Genomic DNA, 22,892 nt, shown 5'->3' on the forward strand with positions numbered 1-22,892 from the left:
AAGCAGCAAGAGAAACCAAACTGTTACCGATTGCCCTGTGACACATGACAACATCCTTATGAGCGAATATTGACACAGTTCATCTTTTAATGCACTTGTAATTCAAAAGCATAATTAAGGCTTCTAAAGCAAGTGCCACCTTAAAAACACAATAGCAGAAGGTCACTGGATTCCAAACATTCTTTATTTTATATTTGCTGCCATAGAAGTAATTGAACAGCACTGTCACCAGTGTTACTGGGGAAAAAGAACTTGGTTTTTCTTCTCCTGAAGATGTGATGTTGATTAAGAAGTCAGTCCAAAATCCTGATATTAAGTACAAAAAGCAACTGTTTGAATTATAAAATACTGTATGTACAGATATAAAAATGTTTCAGAAAGTGTTCCACAAAGCTTCTAAACTTTCAAGGGCAAATCTTCAGCAGGGTAAATAGGTTGTTATCTTCGAAGGTGAGCATCAGTTCATTTGAGCAGAACGTCTGAATCTTTATCTTCCCATAGTACAGGTGACACAGACTTTGATTTTCATCCCAGCCAGGGATAACATAATGGTCCTAGTGATTAAGGTGTTTTTTCCTGGAGCTATTAATTTAACAAGCATACTCTCTATATATAAAAATGAAAAGAAATTTATACAACAGCTAGACTTTATAAAAATATAGATCTATAATTTTACACCAGGAATTATCCAAGGTAAGTTTCCATGTTCTTATGTCTTAACCATTAGAAATTAATTTTTATCCTTTGGAATCTTATCTATGGCTAAAGTCTAAATGAAAATAATGTGAAGTTATTAGCTGGTGAAGAGAGTTTCAAGAATCTCATTCTGTGGGGTTTTTTGGCCAAAATTTACAAACCACCACATTCTGCAGTGCTCATCTAGTGGTACTGGACATATTACACAGTACGTATTTACTTATTCCAGAATCTTGACCTAATTCAGTGTTAAAACCCAAATAAAAACCATCCCCATTGTCTTTACTGTGGAAAAAAACAAACCCAAATAAATAAAGTTAGACAATATTTCTATTTTGCTGTACTGCGTTAACTCTTTACTGTGTAGTGGAGACAATAATGAATAATACAGCCATGTGATGAAGGAATGTAAAACTGAATACATACTGGGAAAAAACAGACTTTTACAGCTGTGCGTATATATTTTTTTTATATAACTCTCTCTATATATCTACATCGCAGTTGTAACTGTCACCTCACAAAAGAGATTCAATGGACTGAACAATCATCTCTAAACTTCACCAGCTGGAGTTCTTCAGGAAGAACTAGCTTTCAGCTTGGAGAGCAGCATTTCGTTCAATAAGGAGGCAGTTGCTCTAAACTCTGCTAGTTATATCTTCACATCAGCAAAACTGAAACCTGTTATTTTGAAAAGATCTCCAAAATCCAAAATAGTCTGGAGTGATGAGCTGAAGATAATTCTGATTCATCCATAATGTTATTCCAGTGGTAATATTCATTAAACTTTATGACATTCAAGCCAAAAGGAATGCTGCTTGACCATTTGTCTGAAGTTGTTACAAGTAGCTACAGCAAATCCTCTTTTTTACTTATAAATTGAATAAATATGAAATTGAGATTACTTTTAGGTGATCTGAAACTTCACAAGACAGTTTGCAAGAAAAGTCAGCATTCAGGGAACAACTCTAGGTCAAGAAATATTTTTACATAGGTACGTACCACCTTTTTAGAGCACCACAACGATGACTTCATTTATTTTTAAGGATAGCAAGGCTGAGTAGAAGTTCCCTCAACAAAGCAGTGGAAAAAAAAAATGGCTTATTTATGCTTACACACACGGAGAAAAAAAAGTATTCCGCCCAACTTTGGCAACTAGGATGTAAAATTCTGTATGTCGGAAAAGAAGCTGAACAGTCCCTGTCAATTCTCCCAGAGTACGTTGTCCAAAACAGGAAGGAACTGCCTCAGAACAAATTATAGAAATATGTTTTTTCTCAAACATCTGAAGCCAAATGACAATTTTACCTGGCAGCACTACTTTGTCATTCATTATCACGGGGACAACAATTAACAGAAGCACATTATGATGAAAAACTCAGGAAAGACTAAATAAATGAAGTGTTAAGCAGTGCTTTCACAGCAGTTGGAAAACAAGGCTGGTTCCTAAAGGTATTTATAACTACGGAGACTTTGGATTCCCTCCCTTATTCACGCACAGTTCCACAGCCCTCTTTGCTCCAATACCTAACGGCTGATAGATCTTCAAGATAGTTCATTTGGAAACCTAAATATACAGCTTGCTCGGTAACAAATTAATCCTTCCTCTGTAACATGGAGGGATTCTAGTCTATCAGTGAAAAAAGAATTTCCAGAATCAAATTCAGAGCCCAAGAATCACGTGGAGATAACCACCAAGAGACATCGTGAACACGGTGCGATAAGCATCATATTGGGAACTCTGGTGCATATATTAATGCACACGCCAAGGCAAAACGGGTCACTAAACGCGTGCCAGTTTACATTAGGAAAAATGTTCTTACCTCTTTAAATTCTTTCACTGTTTTAAAGTAAAGCCTCTGTTTCTCTAGAAGCTCTAAGTATTCATCATTCAACTGGTCTCTTCGCATTTTGTTTTCTTGCTTCTTCTTTTCCATCTGTTAGTATACAGGAAGGATAAGAAACCATGCACTGTATAAGGCATACGCACATGCATATACTGTATAAGGAACAACTATCTATAATAGACAGGAGGAGACAGATGCTTCATAAATGATCCCCCTGGCTTGTGCTTTAGATGCAATGAACATTAAGGCCAGCTTTTAAAAAAATTAAAAAGCTAATGCTGAAGTCTCAGTACCAGTGGCAGCATTAGTCGGTAGCATTCAGAATTAAACTAAACTCGCATCTCTGCAAGCCTGCAATCTGCTCATGGAACGATCCTACCACAGTGCTGACGCGTTGAAATTAACTAACGAAAAAAAAAAAAAAAAAAAGAAAGAAAAGAGGTTTTTGATGCAACACTGAGATCTTGTTTTTTGGTTGGTTGTTAGTTGCATCAAATGGGGAGGGCAGGAGACGCCTTTGCTTTCCTGTGCAATGCTGTGCTTGCTCAAGACCCGCACATGAGAAATCTCATTTCTTTTCTCCTTGTGCCAAAGACAAACATATGACAAACATAACTTAAGTCCCTGAACATGAGGAGGACTGGTTCTAATTACAGAACAGGCTGCCTTCCTCTCAGGGGTAGTTCTAATGAAGTTCTTCTGTCACAGCATCACAAACAAGTTTGCTGCTAGTCTGGAGTGTAAATTTTCCCTCCCTCCCTCTGGTGCCAGGGCACAACCACATAAGGAGCCCTGTTGTATTCCTCTCCCCCCAAATTATTTTTGCATTGTCTCTGACAGGTTTTAACCTCCTAAATATTGACAGGGAAAAACACAATTCCAAAAACTGCAAGAATCCCCCAAAACCCAAGTAAGCAGGTAATTCCACAGCAGCAGACCTTGTTGCATTTCTAGATTTATGTATCAACATTGACATCTTACTGATTCTTACACCTAAAAGAACTGAGCAGATCCCAAACTTTCCCTGAGTATGAACACTGCTACCAAGGTAGGTCTCCTTTACAAAGCCAGCTGCTGGCTAAACCATCAGGGAACCTCTCCTAACGTATCTTCTTAGGGCCAGTAGGTTTTTCATGTTATGCTTGAGGAAGAAAAAGCATCAAATACAGAAAAAAGCATTATCCCACGCATTCCATTCCTTTAGGATGAGGCTAAAAGCAGCATTGCTAAAACATCTAGGAACTAGATTACTGTGAAGAGATAAGGCCCTATTACTATCCTCTGATAAATTGCTTCCTTCATGCATGACCATGACCAATCTCTCAAGACACTCCTCTCAGTAGAACCTGGCCTGCTCGGTCCTCAGAAAGTCTCATGAGTATCTCTTATCACACTGAAATGCTTCTTTGCAAGTTACTCCTCGGTAACAAGTACATCTGATTGCTCCGCAGGCCTCCGTTACAATGCAGTTACAATATGATGGGCTTTGAAAATGGCAATTTCTCTTCAGGTACGAGACATAAGGTCTTCAGGGCTGTACAGAAAACAAAGTCGATGTACTTTAAGAGTGAATCATGAAACGGACTGTGAGCACTTCTAATGTGCTGCAGACAGAAGTCAAATAGACAAAACTAAACCATCATGGGGATGAGTAACCCTTGCAGCGTACAACTAGCCTGTCTGTTGAAAAACCTCATCCAACAGACATTTCCTGGGTGAAGAATAAGAAAACCTTCCCTTTTGTTGGAGACCTGCTCCCTAAGGAACCACGTGAATTGTTAAAACTTTCTTAGCATCCATTTGTTCTCAGGATCTTCACTGGCATTCAGAAGTCAACTACAGGAAGGTACCAAATGATTATCTAATTCCATCACTAGCAATCATTTTTTTTTCTGTCAATTGAGAAAAGCTTAGCTAAAAAGAAACTCTCGTTTTTCTCCATTAGTTGTAACTGCCACATCCTGCTGACCCAGACACCTACACTTAGGAAGAAATGCCACTTGTGAACTCTCACAATATGCCAGTGGCCAAACTGCCGGTGCAGAAACACAGCACAAGTGACGTGAGCTGCCATTGCTTTCAGCAACCACCGGAGATGCTGAAATTACTCTCCCAAAATAATGAGCCATCTGACACGATATCTCCCATTCAATTCCCTCTACCCTTATACCCATGAAGCAGCTGCAAGTTTTGATTCTGCTTGAGAATATACTAAGAGACTCCAGAATGATTTTATGGACTTTAAAGACTTAACAGTTCAATTGCAAGAACCTGAATTAAGTCACAGCAGAGCTCTGAGGCTGCTTTCACGCTTTGCATTTGCTGTGCTGTTCCCCCTTTCTGTGCGCATAATGGAGGACAAGACAGAAAACAAAACACTGAACTCCTGGACAGTTTCAATTTTGGGCAGCTGCTTGCTGCAGCAATTAAAATTATGTCATTCTTCCAAAAGAAAGAAATGCAATTATCTTCAAGCTCATCTTCACTAGTCAGAATTGCACTGTTCTAAAGTATTTGCATAATCTCAGTTTGACACTGAGTCACGCATTATGTCAACAGCTTTCCGAACAGAAAGATGACCTACACATACAACCACCAATATCAGTGTCCTTTCTCCTGTCATTTTGGCCTCTCTTATTTGCTTGACGACTTATTTTCAGAGTAATTCATTGCAAAAAAAGCAATGAACTAGCCACCTATTTGAACACAGCAGTCTATAGTAAACGTCATATATTTTTATAGTAGAGTTTATTATGGCAAAAGAGCTTTATTACAGCTTGAGTTCCATCCTGTTCTGGTTTTCTAGATACATGTTTATCATATTTTGTACCTGATGTTTCTATTTAGCTATGGAGATAACACAGCCCAATACCTGGACAGACCGCATTTTCAGTACGCATTCTGGTACATATTGATTTATAGGCTATCATACTTCCATTTAAACTCAGATAAAGAACAGCTATAATCCACTACCAAGAATTTTCTGGCTCTATAGAGAAAAGAATCTCAAAGATCCGTTATGGGACTTAGGAAAATACGAGTATGTTCGCATATGAAAATAAAAGAGTAAAACCACACAATAGCTACAAGTTAGTAACTACTATTATCAAGAAGTACTTAAGCCTATCCCCAGTGTACGCAAACATGCCTGTGGACAGCTTTACTTGGAGTCACTGTTGGACCTCACGCTTGCATTGTCCCAAGACCACTTAACACAAGTCCACTGAGGCTGTGCTTTTACAAAACAGCCCTCAAATGTTACCAGAAGCAGTTTTGTCTTCCCTGACTGAGCACTGCTCACCCACAAACCCCTTTCACTTGCTATGTGGACATAACACGCTCCTCAGAAATGCTGATCCTTTTCTAAATCAGGTTAAAAACAACAAACACCCGAGTGGATTCGTCAAGGTGTCAGATGAGCGCTGCAACTAGGACAAGGGAAGCTGATGGTTGGGACTCCCAAGGTGCTGCTGACCCTCTTCAGCAGCAGAAAGCAGCTTCAATCACCTCCAGCTGCCTGAGAAACCGTGCCCGAGACACAGGTCTGACTGCACCCACACAATCCAAACGTCAGAATTCTCACTGAAGTAGGTGACATACAGCCGTTTCGAGCATTTAAGTCCTTACGCTGCCAATAACCAAGTTAAGGGCTATCAGCTTCCCACACGGAGGGAAGTGTTACAACACCTCTGTTCTACTCTACTCATTGATACTGTCTCCCATAACATCCTCGTTAGGAAGCTGAGGAAGTGTGGGCTAGATGAGGTGACAGCGAGGTGGATTGAGAGCTGGCTGTGTGACAGGACTCAGAGGGTTGTGATTAATGGAGCAGTGTCAAGTTGGAGGCCTGTAACCAGTGGTGTTCCCCAGGGGTCAATACTCAGTCCAATCTTGTTCAATATATTCATCAATGACCTGGATGAGGGGACAGAGTGTATCCTCAGCAAGTTCGCTGATGATACCAAACTGGGAGGGGTGGCCGACTCTCCAGAGGGCCGCGCTGCCATCCAGAGGGACCTGGACAGGCTGGAGAGCTGGGCAGAGAGGAACCTAATGACGTTCAACATAAGCAAGTGCAGGGTCCTGTACCTAGGGAGGAAGAAAGCTAAGCACCAGTATAGGTTAGGGGTGGACATGCTGGGAAGCAGTTCTGAGGAGAAGAATCTGGGGGTCCTGGTAGATAGTAAATTATCCATGAGCCAGCAATGTGCCCTTGTTGCCAAAAAGGCCAATGGAAACCTGAGCTGCATAGGGAAAAGTGTGGCCAGTCAGTCGAGGGAGGTGATTCTCCTCCTCTACTCTGCACGAGTGAGGCCACAACTGGAATACTGTGTCCAGTTTCTAGGGCAACCAAGATGATTGAGGGATTGGAGCATCTCCCTTATGAAGAAAGGCTGAGAGAGCTGGGACTCTTTAGCCTGGAGAAGAGAAGGCTGAGGGGAGACCTTATTATTGCTTATAAATATCTAAAGGGTGGGTTGAAGGAGGATGGAGTCAGATTCTTTTCAGTTGTTCACAGTGATGGGACGAGGGGCAATGGGCACAAGTTGGAACACAGGAAGTGCTGTTCAAATACACGGAAAAATTTCTTCATGGTTCAGGTGACAGAGCAGTGGCACAGGCTGCCCAGGGAGGTTGTGGAGTCCCCTTCTCTGGAGATTTTCAAACCCCGCCTGGATGCAGTCCTGAGTAATGTGCTCTGGGCAATCCTGCTTTAGCAGGGGAGGTGGACTAAATGATCTCTAGAGGTCCCTTCCAACTCTGAAAATTCTGCGATTCCGTGATTAACGTTTCAGTGGTGAGCAGTTTCTTATGGGTGTGAAAATAAGCCACACATGCTAGTTGCTTGCTTAATTTGCACCTCACATAATGGATTGCATAGTTATTATCCAAGAGGCTTTTATGAAATAATTCCCATGTTCTAGCCAAGAAAGTGAGAAGTCTCACACCTTCATCCGATTCTGTTTGATGCCTTCTACAATCTGCTCCATCTGCCGTAAAAACTGCTCACGGGAACCAGAAGATGCCATTGCTCTGGAAAGAAAAAAAAAGGTTACAAGTGACAGGGATGCGGGACAAGGTGTCTCATCTGCAGCTGTCTTGCATATCTACCCATGTCCAAGAACTTACATTGCTTAGTTTTCTATGTAAAACTTCATCTTTTTAATCACTGATTTCAGGTAACAGCACAGCTCTTCAGCTGGTATAAACTATCAGACATGAGAACAGAGACTACAGAGCTTATCACAACTGTTCTTCCTGTCTGTTCAAGTCTATTCCTTTCTAGCCTGTGTTGTACAAATAAATAGCTATTAACTAACCAAAAGCATAAACTTTTGAGAAAAGCAGCTGTTGTGAATATTAAGACTTTAAGTAGAAGACTAGTAGATCAGTAAATATTCTAAGAAATAATTTCATGCCCTAATAGGGAAAGCCCAGGAGTAATTTTAGACTTGTAACATGTCTTAAACAGGTTAAGAAAAATAAAACAAAACAAAAAAAAGCCACAACCCACCTGCCCCCCCCCCCCCAAAAAAACCCCACAAACCAAAAAAAGCTGCAAAGGAAAACACCCGAAATACTTATTTCCTGTTGGGGTTTTTTTGTTTTTTGTTTTTTTGGTAATTAAAAGTTTTGGATATCCCAATAGGAAAAAAAAAAAAAAAAAAAAATCAGACTTTCTGACCAAACACAGAAGGACACAGGTGTAGCGAAGTAGAGTAAAAAAGAAAGAAATTACTCTGGGGAAAAAAAGCAGCTTGTAATTTCACAACAGAATTATAAAAAACTATACAAGGTAGAATTGTTTAAAACTATTAAACAGCCATCTCCTCCCCCCAATGACTGCACTGAATTGTACATTGTGACAAAACATCATACCAGACCTTTTTTTTTGTGAAGTCAAAAAAAACACAGAAAAAAATAAACGCTGGCTGCATCATAGACTGATATTTGACCTCAAACTTCCAAGGGAACCATGATTTTACCTAAAGACTTCACACTTCATCAAAACCTTTAAATACAGAGTTAGTCTATAATAAATATGTCCTAATCTAATGTTTTGTACATAATGCAATAACCACAACTGCACAAATTGGAAAAAAAATATTTAAATTAATGCCAGGACAATTACGACTGAATGATTTCTTTCCACAACTGCAACTGAAGAGCCAGATATTAAAAACATATGTTGGCTATAAAGATTATGTAATTCCAAGTCTTTGATTCCCCAAACATTGGCTTAAGCAGAATTAATAAACTAATTTATAAAATAGTTTACATTAATAAAAATTCTAACAATTTTTTTAGACTCTATAACTCACACCTGCTTCCATTTTTCCAACCAGCCATGCTACTCATTTCAACTTTTAAGAGAAAAATGATTGCTACTTACTGATGAAAGTTGTCATGAATAGAATTCAGTAAGTTAACCTGTGAAACAGGAGGGGAAAAAAAATAATTAAGAAATTATACATTTGTCCTTTCTGGTATGAGTTTTCACAGACAATAAAATGAAATTCAAGTTGAAAAATTGACTATATAGATGTTGCCCTGACAAGCAGTCAGCTATATGAAAATCACGATGAGCTTTCTTTTGGAAGAGAAACCCCAGTCCCTCTGTATTAGGAAAATCTATCCCAGTGGAGGAGCCCCAGAAAGCAGAAGCGCATCTTGGACCACAATTGTGATTTTTCATTTTACTGATTCCCAGCTGAGAATTTTCCAGCGTGATGACTTTCCAGACCAAAGCGATGCAGTAAAATGGCGTACACATCTGTTCAACACGTGTCGAAACTTGACACATAGGTACCTTACAGGTAATCATCCAGTGTTCGACAGCGGCAGTGCACAACCATATGCTGCAGCTACGTTAGGTTCGCATCATTAGTCTTACTCACAGGGATAAAGCAGAACAAACAGTTTCACTTAGGCATATCCCCGACTATACTTATAAGCCAGACAGGATAGCAAATGAAGAAATGCCTTTAAAAAACCCACTAAGCAAAACCAAAAACCCCAAGCAATAACTCCCCAGCGCCCAAACAAAAGAAACCCAGAGCGTATTAAGAGGACTGAAGATGTCGGCTTTGATGCTGATCGCAGCATAGCTCTGTCAAGAAGCTGTAACTCTGGTCACCAGACTGCTTTCGTTGTGCAGATGAGTTTTACGGGTTTCTAAACAGCCACACACCGTTACTCACTTTGCTTATTTTACAGACTGTTAAAAGTTGAACTTCTAAAAAGTACAGAATGGCATTTCACACGCCTGACTTCTATTATGAGATACTAACAGCGCACTGAATCAAGACAGAAATAGAAATTTATAACAACATCACAGGAGTATTTTGTTGCTCTCAGTACAAACTCCCCCAACTAATTAAACTATATATTGAATATTTTCTATGTAACAAACTTTGATTTTCTTCTTGCTTTCTACATATTGCCGAGAGCACTAAAATTCACCAAGTAGCAATTAACGTGATTCTCACTCGTCTTATTTCTTGCAAGTCTCCTGTGGTTAAACCTTCCAAGCAGTTTCTCCTTTTGATGAATATTTGAAAGCGCTCTGTACTAAAAAACCTAAGCGTTGCAAACAGAATCACTTGCCCCACTGCTACGGAAAGCTAAACTCATCTCTCCCAAATCTAAAATCTTCCATCTGAAGGAGACAGCGATAAGCACACGCGTGGCAGAATCTGCAGTTGTTCCTGGCCTTGCTTTGACAAATTCAGACAAACAAATTTGGAACAGACTCCAAAGCAGCCAAGTTGCTTAAGAGTTCCTGTTACTTAGAGGAGAGAAATTATTCCACGACTCATCAATATTTGCCAAGTCCCCATCCTTGCCTCAAGATATTTCCAATAAACATGCACTTAAGAATGCAATTAGAGTTTATACCACAAAATGTTCAAGTCATGAAAAGCAGTACTGCACCACTATTGCATAGTAAGAGTGCTGATGTATTACATTACAGACAGTAAAATCCGCGTATAAACCCTCAAAATCAGACATTACGAAAAAATAAGCTTAAAAGCATTTTTAAAATGACTCACAAAATATGATTAAAACATCAACCATATTCACAAAGGTCTTTCACGTCAGAGCTATAACCTTTATAGTCAGAATTCCAGTGTATAACAATTCCTGCTTTTGTTATTTTAAAGCAATTGTGCTCAGCTTATTTTCTGTAAAGTTTGGGTTCGGGGGGAGAAGAGATAAAAAAAAAAAATGGAGGGGAGAGGGGGTATGAAGGGTATGGGGGGGGACAAGAAAAAGCACAAACCAATTCCAGATATCTTTGTGAGACACAGATGCCAAAGATATCTTTTGTACATGAATAGACAATATTTATTTGCTGAAACTTTGGTTCTAATATTAAAAGCAACACAAGGAAACCTCAACTATACTATATATTTAACAAAGTTAAGACTGCATCAGAAGACATTCAGACCTCTCCCTCTTGTGATTGACTTTAAGCTAAAAGAAACCCTTGATCAATTTATTTGCCTTTTGAAATTATATATCCATGTAAGTGAAGCTTGGAACTGAAAAAAACCCAAACCAAAAAAAAACCCAACAAAAACCCACAACCAACCAAAACCCCCCAAAAGGCACTGAATTGTATTGGCAAGAGTGCTCCCAATTTATACAATAATGAAATACATCTGCTCTGTATTGTCAGCTGTTTTTTATGCGCCCATTTCAAAAACAATCTCTTTTAAAATCTCTTTTTAAATTTTCAGGCTTGCCTTCGAAAGAAAAAAACCTGTATTAAACTGTAACCTAGGGGACAAGTTAAAGTAACATGAATTCTATAGCTGCTACTAAACATATTATATTTATTTTCTATATTACTATATTTATATTCTATAGCTGCTACTTAACATATTATTTTAAATCTGGATCTGGTATATTGTTATCTGCAACCTGTTGTATTATGTATTATGAGTACATTTCACCATTTGGAATAATAAAATAAAAACACTGAAAGACCACAGACATCCAAAGCATGTGATAATCTTCTTACAGACTTCAGGAAAGCATTTGCCAGCGCCACTGGCAGCCATTAGATCACCCACCCTTGCACAGGGATGCAAGTTTTACAGCCAGGGTTCCTGAATACCCAGTACGTAACTGGCATTACATGGTACATCACTGTCGGTTTGTCAGAAGCTGATGTTCGAAAAGCTTTCAAGGACAATTCTTAATGGTATTTTCAGGAGACAAAAAGATAAGTTACACCACTAATTCCAAGATAATTTATCTGAGGATCTTAGGGACCACCAGGCAGAATAATTTTCAGAAACAGCATTCTCTCATCCTAAACCAAAACCTCCCCCAGAAATCAGGTATTTCTAGAGCACATAATAATCGTCACTGCAGGTTGAATTTTGGCAAGATCCTGCTTTGTACTGATCAGTTACCTAAATCAAAATATATATATATACACACATGTCAATAAAAAAAGCCATAAGGCTCAATTTAGCACAGAACTTGAGATGTTTTTACATATATTATTTACATGTGTTGTTAAATCACCCAGTCACAGAGCACTTTTAAGTTTATTGTGATGCAATTTGCATTCTGACAACATTCACGGAGCGGTATAATACTTTTATGCAACAGAAAGGGCCAGATCTACCCTGAAGCTGCAGTCCTGCCTTAAAGTACTCGCACCAGGATAAACTGAGGAAAGTAAAAGTTTAGAATGGAAAGAGTATTCTGGGTGGGTTTTTTTTTCTCCCCATCATCCAGGCCTCCAGAAAATCTGTAAGGAAGCCCAGTCTTGTATGTTTGCCAGAGGAAAAAGATATTATCTCTCAGAGTGTATCTGTGAGTAAGTTCTACACGGACGTAGAACATCGGTGAGCTTTCCAGCAGACTTACACGGAGCACTTTTTAAGGTTAGCAAAACAAAAGCAGGTAAACTATATTTAGTTACTGCAGAACTAAGTAGGGGAATCGGGAAGGGATGAAGTTGTTTCCCCCCCCACCCCCAGTCAACAGGCCCTTGGACGTGCCTAATGTTATTCTAGCATGAAGGGCTGCTGTTTGCCAAAAGTCCACCCTGCTCCCCAACTATCTCTCCTCAGTTTTACCACAGGTACAGTACATGCAGCATGAGTTAATTGTTAAAGAATAATTCTGTATTTAGACCTATTCCTTCAGTTGTGTTGTATGGCAAACAATCACACGCCCCTTAAGAAACCTACATAAGTTACTGACTTTACTGAATTGAAAAACTGAACACTTATCTAACACACGTATTAGAATCAGCTGCTTAAGGGAAGGAAATGGTTGCTCATCATCTTCAAAAACAGCAGATGAAGGGTCTTTACACAGTCAGAAATTTGACTGCTGCTTGTCTCACAAACTAAACAAATATATCTAAGTAATGCAAAACTAACTAGTCTGATCTTATTTTGTTAGAATAAACAGCGAAATCTGAAGCATCAAAACATTACGTACTTCTAAAGTAATGTCATAATTCTATCAAGCCTTGACTGCTCCTATTTCTCCACCTTTACTGAGGACACATGCTTGTCATTGCAAAAAAAGAAAATGGAAATCACTTGATTAAGTCACCCCCAAGAAAGAGCCGACCTCTACACAGTAGGGAGAGAGGGGAGAGAAAAAACCCATGAAAACTACTTTTCTGAAAGAGGTTTTCGCTTTCATGAAAGCTACTCTTCTGATATCCTGATCCAGTAAAATCACCAGCGAGTTCACCGTAGGCAGGCTCAGACCGAGAACTAACTCTGATGTTGTTGACAGTAGCTGGAATTTGCTCTCCAATGTTACTGACTGCAGCATCAGTTTATAATAAAAGATATGAACCAAAAAGAGAAAAAGACGGTAATTTGGTCCTGTGATACCAAGACAGAGATATTTGCTAATCAAATGTTACTCATGTTTCATGAGCACAGTAGTTTAAACATGCTATACTAATAGCACGTCTTTTACAACACAGACCATTTCCCCCTTAACACTAGAAATACTCTTCTAAATCAGTTGTTTCATTTTTACTTACAAAGACTGTTAACTCTGCTTTGACATGACTAAATGTGGTGAAAGCCAAGTAAAAAGTCTTTATCTCTTTCTCCATGGACTGAATATTTAGAAAACAGTAATAACATTTTCTTACCTCCTTTTCCAAATATACTTTCTTATCATCCAGTGTATTATAAAGGGTAAAGAACTGCTTCGTTTCTTTGTGAGTTGCTGAGACTGCAAACAAAAAAAAAAAGGTAGAATAATAAAAAAGCATGAGGTGAAATGGAATCTGTAAAAATACTTCATAGGTTTTATATAACATACTTTCCACTATCAATAATGGAACACAGTCTTTAATACATTCTGGAAGAATATTCCCTCTGCATGTAAATCTCCAGCAGGGTTTCCAGCTATCAGATTTTATGAGAACAACACAGCTCAGTGTTTAAATCAAGCCTCAACTGCTGACAGTCCTTTATGCAAACATATGTTGGCACTATCAGCTGTGCTTCCTTACCACTCTCTGTTCATCCTTCCCTCGTAAGCTTTACCCTTACACCGCACAGGCTGCTGTGCTGCTAACAGTTGCCCTCGCTTGCCCGCAGTGGCGGGGAGGCACAGGTTAGGCAGGGACAGGTAGGAAACAGATAATCTCATAGTACTGTGTGGAGGGAAAAAAAAAGTGCATTATACTATATATTTCAAGCTACATATGGGGAAGATGCCCAAGGAAGCTTTTACTGTTTCAAAGGCTTTTTTTTTCTCTTCTTACAATTCATTCATGCTGACAGGATTAAATAACACTATCTTTATAAATAATACTTTCTGGTTTAGGTGGTTATAGCAGATGTTGGTCATAGCTCGGTGGGGAAGGTAAGGCTCAGACGTGCATTCCCTTTTGGCCTACAAGGTGATGACTGACACTCAAATCTGCTAAGTGTTCATCTATTCTTTAGGTCTTCAGTGCCTAAGGAAACCTAAGATATTTGTGATTCCCGAAGAAAGAGTTCAACAGAGAAGGACAGATGGCAAAAGTGATATATTAAGCACTGTCTAGAATCCTGAGCCTGGAAAAAAACATATGGGTTAAAAAAGATAAACCTGAGTGACATCATGCCCATTACATTAAACTCTAAAAGCTAACGAGTTGCCATCTTTAAGTAAAACCTTTACTGAACCGATACGCTGGACTGAACTTCTGAATGGAACCGTTTACAGACAGCATGACCTCCTCCCCACATCACATCGTCATTAAACACGCAAATTTTTAAAGAAAATCCAACTTCTGATTTGTACAATTCTGCTCTCCAACTAAACAGCAACCCACATCTCAAAGTTGAACGTTTTAGTGATAGAAAACCAGCAGTGTCTAATTCTGCAGCTCAAAAGTTCAAAAACCCCCCAGGTTTTGGCAACTCTGAAGATCACCTGAATCTGGCTAAATGAAGAGCCTCTGAAATACACCACAATTCACAGAAATACTTGCTAGCCATTTTTCAGCTCATTTTTCCAAAAGCCTACCCTGTACAATGCAGTTTCCCGGCCACAACTGAGCAGTTTATTATCCTAAGTTGCTACACGTATTTTGTAATATAGAAAACAAAGTCCCATAAAAAAATCAAAGCTTCTTAAATCTATACCCAAAGCTGCACAAGTCTCGTTGACCTTAATTTCTGTACTTCAGATATAAATGAAGCCATCTTCTGAGCAGGTAGATGCTCTCATCATTGTTTATTTGTCTGAATTCACTTAGACATGACAGAGAAAGCAATCTGTAGAGGATTTAATGTAAGACAACAAAGTTGTCTTTATAGCTGGACCTGAATAAATAAACTGCATAGCACATAAGAAGCAAAGCAGGGGGGAAGGAAGAACTGGATTTGTACTCACTAAAGAAGTACATCTATTCCATGCACTGAATTAGACAACGCACATGGAAGATAATACATGACTATGACACTAGAGATGCCTCAGCATGGCAAAGGATTTGAATCAAAGTTAGGTAATTTTAGAAATGCTCAACCTTCAAGAGCTTAGTTCACATGTGCATTCAGTAAATTAGCTAGTTCTTCTGGGTAGAAGCTTATTTTACCTTATGCTAATACACAAGCTGCACCCAAATATACACCAGTAAGTATACTGGTCTGCTACCAGTTTAATAGCACAACTTTAAAATTTTATTCAGTTTGCATGGTCCATACCATCTATGCACAACAAACGCATACGTATCCAAAAAGTCAACCCAGCACATTTCCCTATTTTATAACTTCTCATCATTGGAAAAAAAAAAAAAAAAAGTTATACACTTTGTACTCTGAGCCTACCAAGATATTGCAGGATATTTACAAATCAAAAATGAAAGAAAACAATCCCTTCAAGAAATTGCCTTTACTGTGTAGTTCTTGATATAGTTTGGTTCAGAACCAGTTATCTCACGTCAATAAAAACAATGAAAGCAATCTAACGTTAACAGCAATTAATTAAACATGACTCAAATTTACAGCAACCTCATTTGTAAAAGGTGAATTAAGGACTTTCTAAACACATTGGTTATTAAGCGAAATGACTGAACATGTTGCAGACAACATTTACTCCAGAGATTTTGTGCATCGTTTCACCCTCAGGAAAATTCTTGCGGCCAGCTTACAAAGGCTTGAAAATAGGTTGTATAACATGAATACCAAAAGACCCTTAAAATACCACAAAATTAGCAAGTGCTGTTGTTACATGCGATATGCTTAAAATGCAATTGCCCTCCTTTCAGGGCTAAAACAGCAGGATGTTCCTGCTTGATATACATACCCTGACTGTAAAGTTCAATAAATCTCTTCTGATACTGTGTTAGCTCAGCTCTGCTGGGTACTTCATCAATCTTGCGTTGTAAAATGGCTATTTCTCTGTTTCTTCGTGCCTGAATAGAAAGTTAGGAGGGGAGAAAACAAAGCCTCTTCTTGTTCTTTTCTTAACATGGATGAAACCCCCCCCCCCAAGCAATATTTTGTTACTAAATAAATTAATTTCAAAAAGAAAAAAAAAAAGGGCGTTGGCTGAGGCTCAATGTTTTTTGTAATTGATTTGCGACAGAAAAACTTTTTAAAATTAGAACAACAAAAAGAAGTATTAGAAGTTACAAGATAAGAAAAATATCAAGAATTTTGTACAAGAAAATTTACAAAGAGTTACTCACCAGCAACAGCCGGATCTTTTGAAGTTTATCTTTCTCAGTTTTGTACTGCTGTTCTATAATCTTATTTGGCTCCTAAAATTTGAGAACCCAAAACAATTGTGCGTTACATTAGCATACGAGAGCTGCAGTTGCAAAAATGTGCAGACTGGGTTTGATTTCTGTATTTGTCTATCTTCCATTTAACATCTCCCACAATAACACCACCACTTGCTGTTTTTTTTTAAACAATAATTAATAATCTGCATTAAAAACCTGACATCTTTTACTGTAAACAAGTGCATTTTGCTAGCTTTTAAGCCTTTGGTATGTTAGTATTTAGGATTTGTCAGTATTTTTTCCACTGTTTTACAACAGTCACACTTTAAATGAAGACATGTATCAGAAGATTGCCCGTACTCCTTGTCTGAATACTTCCATTCAGTGTCGGAGTTAAGAATAAACATGGCCCAGGACAGAACTCTGACATGTATTCTAGATTTCCTGGATTGCGGACTTTAAGATAATTTTTCCTTGTTTAAAAATTTAAGATTTAGTTTCACATTTTAATTTTTTCATGCTGTGTTCAGAAGGACAGCAGCGTCATGGAACCTGTAATCTACCTCATTTCAGAGGCATAAATGTATCAAATGTTTACCCACTGAAAATACAATTCAAGCTTTTCCTTTTTTTGTTCATTCATTATTCATTGTCATCAGTCTGGATGCACTTGTGTTAACGCCTAACTTCTGACAGCTGCTCGCAGCACACAATGTACTGAGCCACCGAAAACCTGTGCTTTCACCCTTCAAATAAATCCACTTTTAAGAAAAAAAAAAAAAAAAAACAACAAACAACAAGCAAAACAAACATGCTTTCTGCAGTAGACCTGTTTTTGTCAGAGGTATGCACTGCTCTTAACACAACATCCAGAGATTCTTCTCTGGTACTACAAAGAAAGAAGTAAAAGGCACAAAAGCATCTATAAGTTAGCACCGTGGGTTCTGCAAAAATAATGAAGAATACTATGGCTATTTTCAGTTTAATATATTTCTATGTCTATTAGCCTGAACTGTGCCTTTACCAGTGGTGGAGAATGGAATTTTTCAGAAATTGCAAAAGATACTTTAATGCTTATGAGAATGTGCCAAAAGTCAGAAGGACCTAAAGCAGCATTTTAAAACACAAATTGAAAATAAACGCTTAGCCACTTGCTATTTACCTGTTCCTCTCCATCTTCCACAGCCTCAGCTTTCAAATTCTCAATATCTTGTTGAAGTCTCTCCATTTCTTCCTTTAAAACAAAAAAAGAGTTTAGGCTGCTTTTAATTGAGACCCGTCCTCTTCACACAGGAGGGCAGGATGCTTGACAACATACCATTGACAAAATTGTGGTGCTGACCACACTTTATACTTAAGTTTGCAAGATTAAACGGCATTCCCTGCTTAAGGGTAAGGTATTACTCATTACATAGAACTGTCTCCTTTGTCAAACAAAGGAACAGATTTATTTCTTACTTGCAAATACACTAGATCCAGCTAAGACAACTAATGAGCAACATGGAAAATGAAACTGAGGAAGCGGAAGAGTATTATAATAGCAACAACATGACACGGGACTGCAACATACAGCATTTGTAAAAATAACCCCCCCTACAGTTACTTGCAAGGTAGCTTCAGTTACAAAAAGTTCAGTTACAGAAAGCTACAGTCCTTCAGAGCTTTCCAAAGGAGTATGTATGGGAGAATGAGGTTCCTACGCTCAGTCTGTGCCTCAGGGCACTATTTCTTTTTACTACTTTTCATTCTGTTAAATGCCATCCACTATTGTTTAAATAGAAGAGAATTAAACCAATTCTCTCTGATCGTATTTCTAGGCAGTCCATAAACACAGCAGTAAACAGGACAGCAAAACACAGTAATTAAGCAGTAAAACTGAAACACGCTCTGAGAATGGCAATAGCTTCATCTCAGTCTTCTCTCTTTGGGCAGGTTGCTCCAAAGCTAGGGGCCTTCAGGAACCTCTCCTCTTTGGCACTGTACCTCTCCTCAGGTCACTGTTGGCTGCATTATCCAAGAGGAGACAACCCATTCCAGGTTGTGAATAGCACAGCTGGGCAGCCAGTACAGCCCAGTCTCAAACTTGTGTTTTAGTGCTCCCTGTCAACCCACCCCAACTTACTCTCTGCAGAATGGTAATGGGAACGAGAAGAGCCACAACTGGCACCAGTACAAGGCTGATCTGGCATTCTATGTCTAGGAATTATCCTTTAGTAGAGTCCCAGGCACCACAGAACATGGAAGGCCATGCTAATTTAGATGCCTTGGCAGCCCTCCGTACACCTCCCTGCCTCGGGGCAGGGGGCAAGTCCTTCTGGTTGATCCTATTCCAACCTTCTTGGTCATCAGCCTGTTGCAGATATGACACACTGCAGAACTGGGCAACTGTCCATAATTCTGCTGCAAATCAAGCCGATGGCAGTATTAAATATAAACCTGGAAATACCGGTAAAGGGAGGGGAGGGGGGCAGGACAGATAACAGACAGGGACACACAACACGATGACAAATCAGGAAGAAGTATAAGGCTTATTTACCAAGTTTTAAATGAATCCTTATATAAGAAACTAAAACTTACCCTACAATGTGCTTTGAACTCTTGTTCCTGGCTTTTTAGGTTTTCATTCATGGCCACCAGCGCTCGCAGGCTCTGTAATATGCTAAATTTGAAGATCCAGTAAACCACATTAGATTTTTAGTTTCTAATTTAAACAGATGGAGAACTAAAATACATTGGAATAAGCTGAGTTCTAAACAAGTTTCCAATAAAATCTGTGTAAATTAAGAACCTAAATATCAGCAATATACCAAGGTCAAAATAAAAATGTAGTACTGTACTACACTGAGTATTTTGATGGTTTTGCTATGTTCTGACCTCATTATCGTGAAAGTTTTGAAAGAGCCTCCTATTTAATTTATGTGAGATGAAGGCTTAAAATATGAGAAAATAAAATCAGGAAGGCTCATCGACTTGTCAAATGTATCTAGGGTTCTTCTGCTTGAAACACCTACAATTATTTTCAACTGCAGATTGACACTTTTCATTCTGACTGAATAGTATGGCAATATTTTCCCGTCTTTGGAAAGCAAGCTGGAGGATTGTTTAATTTTTAAATTCTAGCTATTTGTTTAGATTGAAAAAACAAGAAACATTGAATGATTCATTTTAAAACCATCATTTTTCAGAATTTCAAAGGTCACAAAAGAAACAACTTACCTAGAATCTGCCTGGGATTCTATTGTTTCTAAGGCTGCCAATTCCTTGTCCAATTTTTCACCGTAACTCTTAACCTAAGGGTTGCAATTAATAATAAATTGAAATACACTTCCACACATAAAATGATTCCTGGTACTCAGCTTTCCCACACCATGGGATCAGCGAGGTAAGTTGTCAAACACCTTCACCATTTTATACATCCCTCCACACAATCAACTTCTCAAAAATGATTCAGTTAGAATCAGTGCACAGAAAAACAAAGAAAAATTACCTCGCTTAACGTCTTTTTTGCTTCGGTACATTTTGCCTGCAGATCAGCACATTTAGCTTGCAACTATTATGAAAGAGAAAGAAAAGAGTTTGATTCTATATTCACGCTAATTACACCTGTAATGGAGAACAGCAATATCTGAGCTGTTAATAGTTGTCTACTAAACAACAGGCCAACCATCACAAACACTGTCTTTTCTTGTCATTTATCCTGAGAGCATTTGATTGCAGGAATTCTGATTGAATATTTAATTAATAACAGCAAATATTTTCCACCTGACCTTCTAGATGTATTAGATTCCAGAATAAACAGCAGCTTTTCAAAATGGATGCCAACAGAACAGTAATTTATTGGACAGAATCTCTCATAAATTGCTTAAGGGTACTTGGGCTGGTTATACTAGCCTGGTTTCACACCAGGCTAAGAAGAGAGTTCCAATTTGTACTTCTCCGAACAAGTTAGGCTGATTCAAGACTTGTATAAAAGCACCATGGCACCACACCACAGACACGTCCCTACCAAATAAGCAAGCTGGTGTATGATTTTCCTCTGTGTAACTATGGAAAGTCTAATAAGAAGGCAGTTAGGAAAACACCACTGGATATTTCACTTGTCAAATAATTTACAGAGGCTAATTTTAGTAGAATATCCTTCTCTAAAGTACTTAGGATTTAAGATAACGTTGCAAATAGCAACAACAAAAATGGGACATGGGTTATAAGAGTGGAGTAAAAATGTTGCAAATAAAGACATGCATGTTTGGATTTCTGTTGCACTTCTTTTCATGCTGGCTTAGATTGTTTTTCACAACATAGAGCTGTGACTCAACACTCCACTCATCCCTTTCCACAGCCAAATTTAAAAAAAGAAAGCTTTTTAATTGTTTTTCACATTTTTCACCAATAATTCACCAACAGACTGAATTCTAACTAGTTGAAAAAAAAATTGTAATTTAAGCCTGCGGTCCACATCTTATGAAAATTGACAAAAAGGTTGAAGAACTATTTGTTATGAGAACCGTTGCCAAAACTTCTTGCAGTACTGAAGCCAGAACTTCACAAACATTGGTTGTTTTTTTTTAAAAAGGGGGTCTTGACTGTAACTGATTTCAACTTCTACCTCACCCTTCAAAAGCTGTCTTTGGCAAGCAGCAAAAAAAAAAAATAAATAAAAAAATCAGCTAGGAAATTTTTACTTTAGTAAAGTGTTAAAAGGATTATATTTGGCTTATAGCTGTCAGCAGTCTTTTTCCACATAAAGAAAAAGCACTGAGACTGTTACGTACGGCAAACAAGCAACACAGAATTAAAGGGCCCTCGACTGTTAAAATGGCTAACAGTGTGACAACAGATTTAGAAAACACTTAAGTTTTCCTGTGCATTATGAAGTTTGTTTGGCGGTCAAAACCAAATCTGCAACAAAGTAAGGACTCTACCAATTTTGTGTGGTTTACAGTCACATTTCCTCCCCACCCCAAACTGCTTTCCTCTGCTCAGCAGTACGTGGAAAACAAGCAAATACATTCATTCATTCGTATGCAAGGGAAACCGGTAAAGGAAATTACTTGCATCAGACATGAAAATGTAATCCATGTGACATATATCAAGTCACAGGCATAGTCTGTGTTACTAATTCAGCAGTCCCACTATGCCACAATTCTGTGGAATACAAGAGCCATCTGCTCCAGAAAAAAACGCTTTTGAACATTTCAGGCATTGCGTACAGACATTGGCTGATCCTTTCTGCTTTCCACACCATAATGGCACAACACAGAATACCTGCAAAAGCCACCCACAACTGCTGAGCTTATTTCCCAGCCCGTCTTACTACTCAGTTAGGCAGAAAAGCTCAAGGAAACAGTGTGGCCAGAGAAGTGTGCTAGTGCAATATTGAAGATTTTAATTTTTGAAACCTGAGTCAGCTGTTGCAGTTTCTTAATTCCGCTTGTACTGTGCAATTGCACCTAGGTTGTCCTACCCAAAATGAAGTTTGAGCTAACTGCCTCCAAGAAGATGAACTGTTCTCTGAATGCAAGAGCTGTGGCGTAGCGTTCTAGTATCCACACGTTCAAACCGAGCATGCCTCCGGTACGCCTACGTACTGCCTGCAGAAAAACTGCAGACAGATGTGAGCTGGTGGAGATAAGCCCACACTTGTGGAAAATCTGCAGAACTGTATTAGAAAATCCTTAAACCTGAGCAAACATCTCCTCTGTATCATAGGGCACCGCCAGTCATGACAACAAATCTTCTTATCTGGAACAGGTTTGCAACCTGGTAGCTCAGAGCAGACGCTGAGTGAGCCGGCATCTGTCCCCACGCTACACACACAGCGCATCTGTATCTCCCCTCGTATGTATTTACCTTACAGCCTTTGTGGTTTAGAGGAAGAGCTAAAGCGTGATAGAAACGTACTGCAATGACTTAGGATACAGTGAAAATCCTTTCCCTTTCCCCCACTTTTGAAATTCCAAAGATCTCATTCTGTAATTTATGTTTTCTATTTCAGGAAAAAACCTCAAACCAACATGGGGATCCAGGCAGGATTGTCCAGACTGTCTGTAACCCCATATTATGATTTTGAACGCCTGACACTTCAGTCTGCATTTAAATGCTAGGTATTGACAATACTTTTTTTACTAACAGTC

At 38.6% G+C, this 22,892-nt stretch overlaps 1 protein-coding gene across 1 annotated transcript in view; it reads right to left on the bottom strand.

Moving 5' to 3' along the window:
* Nucleotides 1-170: 170 nt before the first annotated feature.
* Nucleotides 171-22,892, bottom strand: part of CCDC93 (coiled-coil domain containing 93) — a 52,668-nt gene continuing 29,946 nt past the window's right edge. Inside the window, exons 13-23 of the mRNA XM_009887301.1 lie at nt 20,246-20,308; nt 19,975-20,048; nt 19,336-19,417; nt 17,921-17,992; nt 16,723-16,794; nt 16,338-16,446; nt 13,687-13,769; nt 8,935-8,972; nt 7,490-7,574; nt 2,509-2,630; nt 171-1,309 (exon numbers count right to left, since the gene is read on the bottom strand). Of these exons, the coding sequence (XP_009885603.1) occupies nt 1,288-1,309; nt 2,509-2,630; nt 7,490-7,574; nt 8,935-8,972; nt 13,687-13,769; nt 16,338-16,446; nt 16,723-16,794; nt 17,921-17,992; nt 19,336-19,417; nt 19,975-20,048; nt 20,246-20,308 (822 nt within the window). The 3' untranslated portion in view covers nt 171-1,287. The remainder of the gene's footprint in view (nt 1,310-2,508; nt 2,631-7,489; nt 7,575-8,934; nt 8,973-13,686; nt 13,770-16,337; nt 16,447-16,722; nt 16,795-17,920; nt 17,993-19,335; nt 19,418-19,974; nt 20,049-20,245; nt 20,309-22,892) is intronic.

The sequence above is a fragment of the Charadrius vociferus genome, unplaced genomic scaffold, assembly GCF_000708025.1.
Source record: "Charadrius vociferus isolate BGI_N301 unplaced genomic scaffold, ASM70802v2 scaffold385, whole genome shotgun sequence".
NCBI lineage: Eukaryota > Metazoa > Chordata > Aves > Charadriiformes > Charadriidae > Charadrius > Charadrius vociferus.